Source organism: Hypomesus nipponensis, chromosome 14 (genome assembly GCF_054491055.1).
Source record: "Hypomesus nipponensis isolate SF chromosome 14, ASM5449105v1, whole genome shotgun sequence".
Classification (NCBI taxonomy): Eukaryota; Metazoa; Chordata; class Actinopteri; order Osmeriformes; family Osmeridae; genus Hypomesus; species Hypomesus nipponensis.
Window position 1 is genome coordinate 11,002,817 of NC_140374.1, and position 14,469 is coordinate 11,017,285.

General features: G+C 40.7%; 1 protein-coding gene across 3 annotated transcripts in view; it reads left to right on the forward strand.

The window, feature by feature from the left end:
* Positions 1-2,137: 2,137 nt before the first annotated feature.
* The window catches only part of slco3a1a (solute carrier organic anion transporter family member 3A1a), a 34,976-nt gene continuing 22,644 nt past the window's right edge, over positions 2,138-14,469 (forward strand). For 2 of the 3 annotated variants that reach the window (XM_084673086.1, XM_084673088.1), the window contains exons 1-2: positions 2,138-2,749; positions 7,553-8,003. In XM_084673086.1, the coding sequence (XP_084529212.1) occupies positions 2,606-2,749; positions 7,553-8,003 (595 nt within the window). In that variant the 5' untranslated portion in view covers positions 2,138-2,605. The remainder of the gene's footprint in view (positions 2,750-7,552; positions 8,004-14,469) is intronic. The other variant, XM_084673087.1, reaches the window with a different exon arrangement.

The following is a 14,469-nucleotide window of genomic DNA, read 5'->3' on the forward strand; positions in this document are numbered from 1 at the left end:
TCAAAACTATACGTTCATTGGATAAATGCTGCGATTATGTCCCGCCATGGACGCTCAGCTTCTCTGGAGGTGAATAGAGGAGTGGGCTGGCCTGGACGCTGGGCTTCTGCGTGATGATTGGAGGGTGTGTCGAAAGACTGCGTCTCCTTTTGATTGACAGCTATTTTGTACTATAAAAAGTCGCCGAACCTACGAAGGGTTAAATTCAGTCCCATCGCGGATTTAAACTGTAGTACAGACAAACTGCTGCAAACTATTTCTGTTTTTTTGCTTGGCGAAATTGCTAGCCACATTCATTTTAGTATATACTGTTTTTGATCATTTCGATAATCACCTCAGCGTCTCTAAATAGATAGGTTAGAGCCTGTCAACTGGCTGACTAGCTAGTCTAGGTCTAACTAATGGGTAAAAAAGCATTGTTAAGTTTGTATGTGAGTGAGGTCAGTCAGCTCCACGTAGTTTGCCTTTACCATTCAAATGCTTAATTATTCTCTGTTAGCTTTCACCCTTTTCAAGTTGATGTATAATGCTGAGCTTAGGGGGAAAGTTAACATTCGAAAATAGAAGTTTACCGTCATGAATCGGTCCAGAATCCAGGATCTGTTGCAGCCAGGCATTTTCTACGGAAGATCTGGTCGATATTTCGAGGAGACTTCTTAGAAAGGTGGCCTTGCGTGTGTTGTTCCAGTGAAATAAAACGTTTTGCAAACGGCATGGTAGTCATCAATTCGTCAAAGTTATTTTGACTGTAATGCAGGATTCCAACTCATAATAGAGTTTATTTAAAAGTTTTCTCTCTGAAAAAACAGTAAGTAAGCCTATGAATAATTAGTTAATGATTAGTGAATGTAACTCATGTTGTGACTTTACTTGAGGAGGCACATTACTATTAACAAATGATTAATTACCGTCTCAATCCATTGTAGAAATTAACACATGAATTACCCTGTTAACTCAGGGTTTTGGTTCACACAGTTAACTAACAGTCATAGTTTGCACGATTAACTAAAGTAGTTAACTCACCTATCAGTTAATGTATTAATGTCAATAGGAATTGATACATGATTCGAGATTTAATTAATAGTAAATCATATGTGACTCCCTATTACCAAATGATGTGTTCATGATCAGTGCATCATTAAGTACTTTCTGAGTTATGTATTAACTGATGATGATTCATGCATTAGTTAATGCATGAATGAATGATAATTCATGCACCCTTATTGTAAAGTGTTACCCAGTAATTTTGCGCAAATATATATTCACTGAGTTCATGTGAAACAGCCCAATGCCATATGCCATTTTATAGTAACTCAACCGACAACATTACAAATAGTATGCTGATTGGTCACATAATCTGAAACAGAACTGCAAAGATTGCATCGTTTTTTTCCTGAGTACAGAATGAATGAAATAATAATGTCATTCTAATTCAGTCACAGCAGTGAAGCAGTAGAGTTGGACTTAACTGTTTGAGAATGACAACCAGCCTATTCCGCATTGCACTACCATTTATATTCAGTTTGATGCCCCTGAGTTTTTTAATTATGGGGAATATTGAAGTTTGAACACAGTTTGTTGAAGTTCACATAACACTGTAATAACAAGAAATCATGTCGTCTGCTAGGTAATAATGGTCGGGGCCATAGCCTACTCCCGTTAACTTTAACTTCAAACAACAGATGCCGACTGCTCACGGATAAGAACAGGGCCTACATTAAATTATATGTTAGAAACTACAGCTAAGAGGTGTAAACGTGTCCAGACTGACTTACTCATAAATTCAACTTGTGAATCTGACAATAGAAGCAAAATGTGAAGTCCAATCGACCTCCACATATTCTGTCCCTTGGGTTGGGGGAGTGGACTTTAAATCTTTGGATCAGGATTTATACGATTTAATTGTAATCTAAATCAGTATAAATTGCCATTATTTGAAAATATTATTATTTGGCCAAAATGAGTTGGGTGTAGCCTAACCAAAAAAACGAAACAAACTGGAATTAGAGACAGATCATCTTAGTCTCTCTATCCCAGACTTTAGTGTGTGTAGTGTACCCTATAATTACTCTGATACGAACGCAACTTGAATAGAAATTGGTGCATGCTACACAGCGCCACCGTAGTCTGTCTCGTGGATAGACGAGGCGCGCAGTCATACTGTAGCTCCAGAAGTGTGGGGAGTGCTAAGTAAATCCAGAGCAGTCATGTCAAGCTTGTAGTCGAATTCAGGACCTGACCATTGTGACGCTTACCAGTCTATTCCGTAAAGATGCAGCCTGAGCGAAAATTCGACGCTTTTCATTCACTTGTACCTGGGGGATCATCGCCAAGGAGTTTTAATGCCCCTGCTTTTCTTTCTGTTACACGACGAGGCAATGTTTAGATCTTTCTGAAGGGCAGCCCCTTGGAATCTGGCTGTATATTTACAGTCATAGTTTGTCAGATGCGTGGAATGTACAAGAGAAAAACGAGACTGTAAGGCAGACTCTCTGAATGTAGCTATAAGGACGACAGCGGTCTCTTCTATGTTTATCTTTGGGCGAGCCGGTTACCCTCTGTCTTTCGTTTCTCGCAGAGCTACAAAGTAGCCGCTCAAAAAACGATGCAGGAGAAAAAACAGAGGGGGTTGGAGAGGAACAGTGGAGACATTCAACGTAAAAAGTCATCATGCTTCTCAAACATCAAGATATTCCTGATCTCGGAATGTGCCCTGATGCTTGCACAGGGCACTGTTGGAGCATACCTGGTGAGTCGATAAATCTGCTTTCGAGAGGCATGTGCCTGCCCTTTATTTAGCTGAAATGGACAAATTACTTTTGGGTTCAAAAGTAGTTATATGCCGGGTAAGATACATCAGTTTAAGTATCTGTCATGAAACGTGCAACACCTATGACATAACAAGATACATGTACAGTAACCGGCTTAGCTGACTTGTCTTGCTTTGACACAAGGAAGACAGGCTTCTAGGCTAGGTACTAAGTAGGGTTTGGAGTGACAATTTACAAATGCAGGTTTAGTTTCGTTTCTCCTAATTATAGTTCACCGGTGATAGAATTGTTCTATTTAAGTTTACTTACAGACCTACTTCATTCATTTGATAAATATATTGGTACATTCTTGGATGTGGAAAATGGCTTCATTGACCATATTTATTTATTCAAGCACTTTACAGGTCTGCAGCAAGAAAATCAAATGTAAACTGACACGGCCATATTTGGAGTGGAACATGTTATCTATTCTGTGCTACTTGGAGAAGCAGTTACCTCCCATCCATGGGAACAGAACGATTGAGGCACACTGGTTTCATGCGTCAGAATTTCCTTGCAGGACTTATTAGGACGATAATTGAGAACAGAAGTGAAAAATAATCCATCACTTCCTGCTATTAAACATTGAACCTAACTGGCCTAACTAACAAAACTGACACTGGGGATTTTTTTCTTACTTTAGTTTCTCTTATTTTGTATGATTGACTGATTTATCTTTTTGCTGATCCATTCAGTCCTGGTCAGAGTTTCCTCTGCATGTGGTTATTTGCTAGCAAATGGTCACACACACCTTTCCTTGGAACCAAGTTAAGTTTCAGTAGCTTCAGAGTGAATGGTAGGCCTACTCACATTTCAGTGTGACGTGAGGTGTTTCTGAGCTATGTGTATGTGGTAAAAGGAAATGAAGACTGTCCAGATTCCTATCAATCAAGTTGTGCACAGTGCACTGCTCACTGTTTTTATCAAATAAATAGGTGTGTCTTGAAACAATATGGTGAACAAACTTTTTTTGAAGGTTAACAAACAAATGATGGATATATCTGTGAGGAGGCAAATGACTTGCATATTCAAATAAACATGTCACATTGCCTGAATTATTTGCATGGCCTGGGAAATGAGGCACCTGCACCAGGAACCAGCTGATGACTTGCTTGTGACATTGCTCAAGGTTCTCTTGGAGGAGCTATTGTTGCTGCTGTGATAGGATGAGGGACTTAAAATGTGCACTGGTAGCCAAGGCTTCAAACTCAAGGATCACAGCTCATGCTTATTGCTACAGTATGTGAGCTGCTTAAGATGCACTCAATTTGGCAGATTACTGTCCTGATTTAGGCCAAGTTTTGTTGCATGTTAAACAGTCAACACAAACCTGCATGGACAAATATATGTATATGTGAGATAGCCAGTAACCAGTAACCATGCTCGTAGCAAGCATAATTAGATGCGGGGAGTTGCACTGAACTATCTTTGTCAACCTGTTTGGGGGAATACAGTGATATGAATCTGGTTTGTTACTTTCAGTTCAAAGAAATTCCATAGCACTGTTGCCGTTGGTGCTGTTCTATTTATTTATTTATTTATTTTTCAATTAAAAAAGTATTATTTCCTATTACTTACACATCTTAGTTGATTTCATTTTTTAATTCATGCTTGTTGATGCCATTACCCAGTGTCCCTCACAAACAGCTACAATAGTTTAATTGTAAATGTTTATTTGGTTGTTCCCAGTTTATTTGTTGATAGAGTTTACAGAATGTAACAAGTAACAGTACTGTAACATAGCAGAAGGACAATAAAGATTAGAAACTGGCAGCCAGTGTCAGTTGAAAAGGGCAGCAAAGGAACCTGAGCCATACTTAAACCGTTTGTTTAGCAGAAGTCTGTATTTATTTCTGAAACAGGAATTCACTTTGCTGGAACTGGTCTTATCCTTTGGTTTGAGAAAAGGGATGTAGATGTATGTTGATCGTGACAGTCACTATCAGGTGAGGTCATGTTGAGGCTAAACCTTGTTAATGAAAACACAGACACATTTTCTTTGTTAAAGAATACTTTTCCGATAGTTTAGTGCTGTCAATATACAGTAAGCCCTAGCTTTAGTCTAGCTAGTTCACAGTACCTGCTTATGCTAGTGTAAAATGTGGGCAGTCTCTTCATATAAAAACCCAGACAGAGCTCTATTATTCTGTCTGTGAAAGTCAAACTTATTGGTAATCAGATGTGAAAATTCTCAGCTACAGTATCTGGGAATCTCAGTTCAAATGCAGACAACTTCTACACAGGGTGATGTGAAGATACATTTTCACAAAGTGTGCTGGTGTGTAATGAAAGCTCCAGCTTTGCCATCAACAGGTTGTATTGGCGTGGTGTTGCTCAGATGCTAGCGTTTTGAGCCTAGGTTTTAGCAAGTCTAGGACTGTTGTGGTTTGGAAGCTACATTGCATTACTCATAAGCTATGGTAGCTCAGATGCGACTAAAAGACCAGGACACACACATGTAGACACTTACATTCCATCTGGTTATTACCACAGACTGTATGTTAGTTTGTACTTGTACAAACACGTTTGTACAGTATGTTAAAATCCTCTAAAATATAGAATTAACTTCATAACCCTAAAGATCGGCAAACAACATCAACTATCCACAAGTAACTTGCCTTGATAGTGAAGAACCTTTGATATAGGACAGACAACGATTACTTTGTTTGCAAGGGTCCCTCTTTTAGGAGAAAATAACTTTCTTTCATTTTCAAATATATTTCTGTCAATGGAACTGGCTATGCCCTTTAAAGGTAATATTTGAGACAGATCCGGGAATAGTTTGATACTGGTTGTATTTGGCAGGTGAGCATGTCGGCAGTTTGTTCTCAGACATTTGTATTTATGAAATACATGAGTCCATCATGTACAGTAGAAGTTTTGTTTTTTTAATTGTGATTTGGGGATTTGTCCATTTTAGTACCCTAAATGTCCTCCGAGAGTCAATTTGAGGAACAGCACAGAACACAAAGACAACAGACAATGGCCAGGTTTCCCAGATTCGCTAAGAAGCTCTTAACTCTAAGCGATCCTTAACAACGTTCCTAAGAAGCTCTTAGCGTTAAGAGCTTCTTAACAAATCTGGGAAACCCGGCCAATACTGGTTAGTAGAGTAAAAAAAAATGTGGATTAGGATTGTGTCTGCATGCTTGTTGAGCTTCATTGACAATAAACTTACTGTATGTAGCATTAGTTAATCAACACTTAGGCCTATGTGTGATTTACTGCCACTCACAAACACAACCTTACTCTTTCAGAGAACTACTGTAACATATTGTATGAAGTGTTAAATCAATACAGTTTATTCAAATAATCATTGTAATCCATATATATTCTGAAATACTTTCGCCGAAATGTCCATAGGTTAGGCTAGTTATTGAACCTTTGCATGTCTAGGGCTAGGCTACATTTTCTTTGTTAAACTAACAGCTGGGCCATGTTGAGTTTGCTGTCACAGTTTTTCGTAGCCTACCCATTGTCAGACTGCCCATACAAATGTTTCTAGTCTGCACAGGAAAACATGTGGCTGTACCTGTAGTATTTCAGAGGGATCATCAATTTGGTAGCTAAAAGTCGGGAGTAGTAGTAAGTAGTGATGCACCGGCCAGCAATTTGTATCGGCAGATTATTTACAGAAAATGTAATAATCTGTATCTGACGACTACTTTAAAATGGCAAATTATGTTCGAGGATTGTGGTGTCTGAAGGCATCACAAATGCTTTTATAAATAAAGCTTAAAGTTTTTTTTCCTAGTCACAGACAGATCTGTCCATGACAGATAATATAGTGCTATGCTGCTATATTGTATTCAAGGTGAGAACTTTCACTATCTAACAATAAAAATGCTAGCTGTGTGAACATATTTCAGGATTTTGGATCAGGACAACTGAATTTCCACTGATAAGTTACAGTAATGTGAAAACATTGGTATCAGAATTGTTTGGCCTGTTATGTTACATGTATGAACATTGGCTATTGGGATTTGTGTATTGCATCCCTAGAGACCAGTCCATGCCAAATTGTCTACTAATTCATACACGTAAATATAATTGAATAGATAGGAATGGAAAGATTCAACTTTTGTGTATTTTAATTACAACCACCCAAAAATGGTTTGATAAATCCTCAGCTACCCAGCCTCAATCCTAATAAAGTAATATGTTCAATTCTCATCTTTCACTTGCATTAGAAGTGAGAGAGAGAGGGAAAGAGAGTGTTATGGGAGAAGGCACTTTCAATAAAGCCATGGGAGTAAGTGTTGCAACTTGCAGTGCCAAGCTAATCAAAAACAGAGGACTGGTAGTTGAATGTGATTTTTTTCTCAAACCATATTGTGGACTATCCTCAAGGGGTTTGAAAGTCAGTTTATTCAAATTACTTAAAAGAGCATAACCTTAATAACATTGGCCGGGTTTCCCAGATTCACTAAAAAGCTCTTATCACTAAGAGCTTCTTAAGAGCGTTCTAAAAGCGTTCTAGAGCGTTCTTAGAACGCTCCTAAGAAGCTCTGAGCGTTGAGGGGGAAAACCGGCCATTGTCCTTTCAGAGGCATAATTCATTTCTTTCTGGTGTTTAAATCCCACATTTAGCCTATCTTTCCATCATATGTTGCTTTGAAAACTAAATAGTATTGTTTTTTTGTCTATGGGTCATGTACAAGTAAATAGACACTCTTGGATGTCCATAAAATTAGTGTGATATTTCAATGAAATTGTATTTCTGATATGTTGTGCTTTTACAGGTGAGTGTCCTGACCACCTTGGAGCGACGTTTCAACCTCCAGAGTGCTGACGTGGGTGTGATCGCTAGCAGCTTCGAGATTGGAAACCTGGCTCTCATCCTATTTGTCAGTTACTTTGGGGCCAAAGCCCACCGACCGAGGCTCATTGGTTGTGGGGGTATCGTCATGGCGCTAGGAGCCCTTCTCTCTGCCCTGCCAGAGTTTTTAACCACCCAGTACGAATACAACCCGGATGAGACGTGGATGGTTGAATTTGGACGTGACGTGTGCACTAACAGGACTGAGAGAGATGAGGAGGAGATCTGTTCCAACAAGGCCAACACCAACATGATGTACCTGCTGCTGATTGGAGCTCAGGTCCTCCTAGGGATAGGAGCCACCCCGGTCCAGCCCCTTGGTGTAGCCTACATTGATGATCACGTGAAAAGGAAAGACTCCTCCCTCTATATAGGTAAGACACTTTGCATTCACGTACACTTATGGGCACCATGACAGTACACGTTTTGTTCCTGTGCAACCTTGCACTTGTTGCTTCAGCAAAAGAGAATAAAACAAAAATCTAGAACACATTAACCTCACCGGGTTACTGGCGAGTCAACAAGAGTTTGAATAACAAGACTGTAATGAAGTGCACCAAGAAACAAGGCAGATTGTTATCACACTGGCATTTACAAATCAATTTGTTTCAGGACATGAGATTCCTAAGGCAAACACATTTGGGTCATCCCTTTAGTTGAACTTCATGTTTTCCCTGCCAATGGCAGGTGCTGTGTGTACATAGCCTCAGAGTCCTGAGTAGTCTGAATGTGTGCTCTGTGTTCGGCTCAATCTTCTTTTGTCCCCAATCCTAGGCCAGACCATATGACTACCAGGTGAACAGAGCTTTTTTTTACTTAAGTTGTATTTATTTATTCATATCCATGACACTGGTCTGGTGATGGCATGAATGGAAAGAGGGATGAAAATCAACTGAGCTTGCTGTCTTCTCCTTTGGCTACACAAGTCTGCTGATGCAGCTTTTCAATGTTTACCGCTCCATTCAAAGCAGTACCAGAGCAGCCCTTTGATACCACATGATTGGTCTCTGCTGTTTCTTTGCCAGTGCTCTGTTTCCTTTCAGACTACTGGAAATTCCATGGGTTTTGTTGTGGTGTTTGTAACTGAGATACGACCACGCTCTAGAGTCAAAACTGTAGAGTGATAACTGTAACTGTAGAGTGGGTCTGTTTGTTCTAAGAAACCCATTATCATCACCACCTTGGCGCCTAGCAGCGAGACCTGCTGCAGCACATAAAAAGCAGGCTAGAGGCTGGTGCCTTGTGGACAAAACCACCCAGACCCAGGTTTACACTGACATTACACAAAGAGATGAAACATAAATCATGCACATCTCATAATAACTGATTTGCTTTGAAGATCAACAGTTGTCAAGGTGACAACGCAATGTCTGGAGGATAATTGGAAAGGCTGCTGCAACATTCTATCTTTCTACTTTTTTTAAAAGGTTGACTGTAATGACAATTACTAATAACTTGAATCAGAAAACAGTTCTTATCACAACAGGCCTGGGTTTAGACACCTGGTCATTGTTGATTGCCCATGCAAACTCATCAGGCTTTGATGGAAAAGATTAGATGAACAATATCTTTGTTACTCTGCCTCCTCTCTGAAAATACATTTGGTTAATATGGTCAAGCATAACCCATGCCCCTACAGATGACAGGCCGACATCATATTATGTTACTTTGAAACTGGACAGATGTGCTGTTCAATCCTTTGGACAAAGTCTACAACGTGCCGTTATCGTAGATTTCTGGCCTAAGTCAAATTTGCCTAATTGTCCTTCCACGTGTGTACAATTTCCTAAATATTTTAATTTCATAGTCCTTTCCACCTTGTCTGAAAGCAACTGGACCAACAAACAAGCTCTGTGAAGGCTTTGACGTTTGGAACCACTGCTGTGCGTTGTTAACATTGTACAGTAGGAAGTGTGCTCACGTAGATTAACGTTTGGCATTCACAGAGGGAGATTTGGTGCTGTTCTCCGTAGATAAGCTGCAAAGAAAGTTGGAGGAAAACAAGCGGTGAGCGCTGGAGAACAATGTTGTATTGAGTTGAGAGCATGTGCTCAGCTGATCATTCTAATCCTCATGCTGCATGCATGTCATGTGATTGTAGCAGCATGAATGGGGGAGATTGTCTGAATCTCTCTAAGATGTCTTTTCACGTACTGATAATGCATTCAGTGATTATTCAGTTATGTACATTGTACACAGCCAGGCACCCATTGTTACGGTACCGAGATCAAGTTGTTTGACCAGGCTCCTTCCTCTCTAAATATTCCTGTTGCTCTCTTTTTAGACTCTGGTGATTGGCACAAACCATGACACTGCCTCTTTGACCAAGTAGCTGGTGATAGCCAGCCTAGAATAGCAGGCATGATAAAGTAGATGCCTTTACATAATCTGTAACCTAAATAGGTATCAAAAATACCCTTCTTGATGTGCGGTCTGCTAGATAAATCAACCTTCATTGGTTAATGTGTTTTTGTGTCTACATGTTATGTGAAATCACACTTTTTTTTATCAGTTTAGTGAAGATAGTACCCTACATACTATAGACTTGGGAGAGGTTCATGTTGATGTGTAACGCCCCTCCCTTACCACCCACACTGCCGCCATACTTGTACACAGTCTTGTCAACTCCCATTTAGATTATTGCAACTCCCTCCTTTTTGGCCTCCCTCACAAATCGCTCCATAAACTTCAACTGGTCCAGAATTCAGCTGCCCGCATTATAACTGGCACCCCCTCTATCCACCACATCATTCCTGTCCTTTACCAGCTCCACTGGCTCCCGGTTCAGTTTCGCGTACAATACAAGATCCTTCTGTTTACATGTAAGGCCATTTACTACCTCACCCCCTCATATTTGTCTGATCTCCTCCAGGGTCCCACTAGCTCTCGCTCCCTCAGATCCTCTTCCTCCTCTGTCCCCTCTGCCCGTCTCACCACCATGGGGAAGTAGACCATTCAGCCGCTCTGCTCCCCGTCTCTGGAACTCACTACCATCCCAACTCAGAAATATTGATTCATTCCCTCAATTCAAATCACAACTCAAAACACATTTCTTTACTACTGCCTATTCCACATAATGTCATTTGCACTACTTCCTTCTGTTGTTTTTAATGTTGTTATATGTCACATTTTTCTGCTGCTTTTAATGTTTTTTATATTCCTCTGTACGGTGTCCTTGAGTGCCGAGAAAGGCGCCTTGGAAAATACAATTTATTATTATTATAAGTACATGTGTCCTAAAGACCTTGAAAAGGGGAGGATGATTGCAGGTGGTCTAATTGATTCTGTGTGTCTAAATGTTTCAAATGGACTCAGTCAGCATAATCATTACCCTTTATCCTAATGATCTACCATCAAGTCCGATAACTACATAGGTCTATTAATTCCTGCTACACATGGCAAAGTTGACCCCCGTGGGGAGAATCTAAAGTTAGAGGCTGATCCATGTGAGGAATAAAGTCATAAAAAGATATACAATGGTATACTGGTAGTTGATATGGTTATTCTGCCCTTCTAGAGTAGCTGGTCATGGGACGTAGAAGCAGGGCATAGTTTTGTTGACGATGGTGATATTTTTGTTGGGGGTTTTGGTAATGATGATGATCGTAGGGCATCCTGCCCCCAGCAATGCATTATTGTTTTAATCAGACATCCTGCTAAAGTGCCAGGTAATGAGAGAGAGAGATAATGAGAGAGGGATGGAGAGAGAGGGAGAGAGAGAGAGAGAGAGAGGGAGAGAGGGAGGGAGGGAGGGAACAGTGTGGTCTGTAGGAGAGGCAGAGCCATAATTACAGAGAGAGACAGGAATGCCAACCAGCCAGCCATGAGGTGGGTCTGAGTGGTACGACTGCATATGCATTCCACAGAGCTCTGTGAAAAACAACTCCTACTGAGTCACAGTGCCGGACAGCAGGGCTGGGCTGTCTCGCCCTCTTCACTGTGTACTCTACCAGGCCCAGCTCACTGCTGTTCATACAAGCAGGAAAACATCTGACATTTCTACATTACACGTTCGATGAAGTATGGGGCCTGCAGTTTCCTACTTATTGTTTAAAGACTGCTTTAGTTGTGTTTGTAGCCCCCCTTCGCTTTCGTTTTAAGAATCAAGTCTCGTTTTGTGTGCCTCCAAATGCAACATGGAGACTAGAAATGACTTCCTGCACCAAAGGGGGTTTCCATTGTCATGTCTGGTCCATAGCGGTGCTGTGGATAGACTGTGTTTTAAGAGATCTTCTTGTTTTCCATGTCTGGACGTAGGTACTGATTTGTGCCAAAGGAAACAAATATGATTGGAGGGCGTGCGTCAACAGGATTTATTTTCTCAGTACCCCATGACCTTTCCCTTCTCAGTGCTAAATATGGCTCTTCCCACAGGACCTTTAGTTGCAAAAATATACTATACAGCACATGCATGTGCAGGGTGGAGCTTGGCTGTGACTACACAACCAGAAACCCAAGCCACAGGCCTCGTTCAGTTTTGTAGGTTTTCTAGTGCCTGAGAATTACACTTTACACTTGATTGAATGGATCACATTATTCATTTTAGTCATTGTCGATTAAAATGATTATGTAAATTAGATTTTAAATATATTTTTATGGATGCTGAATGTTCAGTATATAGTCACAGATAAGTAAATTATCATTGGAAAAGTGTTATCACTGGTTTGCATCAGAGTCCATGTTTTAAATATGGTTAAAAAGACTTGGTGTGATATCTTTTTATGCAGTATATCTTGCCCATTATATTTATGTTAAATAAGTATGGTGTGAGACGATTGCCTATAATTCTAATGTATGGGGTGAGGGTGACAAACGGACGCTGTCACGTTCAGCAGATGCAAACAGTTTTGTATGTGAACACCAACAATCTGTGGCCCAAGCGGTGGAGGAGCCCTGAAGAATGCTGTGTCTGTTCCAGCCACGAAGCAGCCCTGTCCTTCCCTGGCTAACACCATGTCCACACACACAGACACACATACAGATATTCCCCAGGCTCAGTTGGGCTAGAAAGTGAGGCCGAACTAGAAGTGACAGTCTGGCTGTAGGACAACACAGAAGTCCTTTTTTTTCCTCCACTGTGGCTACATATAAGACAAGGATCCACTCCTGGGGCACAGAAGCCATAACTGGCACCCACAGAGTCTAGTCCTATTCATACCTGACACATCAGGCCCACAGCACTTGCACTACTGTGAGCATCTGACACCACACCACTTTATTGTGATGTAGACCAAAGCCTGCATGTTATTTTCAGGACATTTCCTTTCTTCCCTGGATTAAATGTGTATATATATATATATATATATATATATATATATATATATATATAAATTGAAGAAAATTATACAGTATACATAACAGTGGGTTTACATTATGAATATACAGTACACCACAACAGAAAGCTACCCAATTTAACTTCAACCCACGTTTACGTGCTTTACCACGGATGTCACTTGTTTTAGACCAATGTTAGAAACTTGGAGTGGTCGTCGTAGTGACAAAGGCCTCAAAGGGATCCTCAAGGGACTTGTCAACATCCCTACTCAAATGTTCTGACTCCATGTGGCTGCAGTAGGGCGTGTTTATGTAAGCTACTTAAACTCAGCGCTTGTAATGTCATCTTGAGGGATTAGATTCTAAATGGGTTTTTCCATCTCTGCCATAAGCTGCATGCTGAGTGTGTGCCTAGCAACAACAGTTTGTTTTATTTCAAGACAATAAGCAATTTTTGATGTATCAGCAAGCTGCAGCTCTCTATTCTTACCCCCAGTGTGGGAACCTGGCTGTCTCCAGCAGCATGGCAGAGCTGCCCTGTCATCACCAGCATGGCTACATGGTTCCCCAGATGGTTCATCCTTTCCAGGCTCTGGGATTAGAGCAGTTGTCGAGCCACACTGGCAGTGGAAGTGTAGCCATGAGCCCATTACCCGGGCTGGATCTAAGCAGGTCGGCCCCATCATCGCAGCATACATGTGCTATGCGTCTGGAGTTATCCACAATTACATCTACCTATGGATAGACAACATCAAATCATGAAAAGCAATCACTTAAGGACAGTGCATAGATATGTTAAGACGATTAGCTGGAGATCTAACAGACTCCCCCACTCTGGACGAGTGGGTCTGGTGAATGGAAATCTGCAGTGATTGATAAGGACAAGCCAGTATTAAGTGTCTCCATTAAACTATGTTGGAGAGGATCATTAGTGTTGAATCTTCCGTCTTTACTTTAACCCTAATTAGATCATTTATCAAGGCTGTCTGCTGAATAAGCAGAACAAATGATATGGAGAAACATCCCATGCCCCTGACTAGTATGGAAATCACAGAACTGTAAGGTATAGCCTGGATGTTGGACCAATCTCAGGCTTAACAAGCTGGGTTGGGTTGATTGACCAATGCTGGGTTCATAGATAGATAGATCCATAGTTTTTACTAGACCATTAAAGCTGTCCAGAGGAAGACAAACATATTTTATAGTAAAAGGAAGCTGGCTTTTGCATCAATGCCAGTATTTGGCAGGGACCTGAAGCCACTGTGTTATAGCTTTACAATTTAAGGGACCACGAGTCAGTGGTGGTTTAAACGCAATTCATCCCCCAATATGACAAATTAAAAAGTCTTCTTACTTCTTAACTTCTGTATAAAATAAAGGAGGGCAATTTTCTTTTAATTTCTGCCAAAATATATATATTTTCACATAAATGCGTGACATCAATTTCAGCTAAACGTTCTCCTTTAAAAATCTACATTTTGAGAGTGGCGTCCACAAGGGTTGTAGCAGTGTGGGTGAACAACCGTGCCATGTGGCACCGGTGTTGACAGGATGGGCCCTATCTTG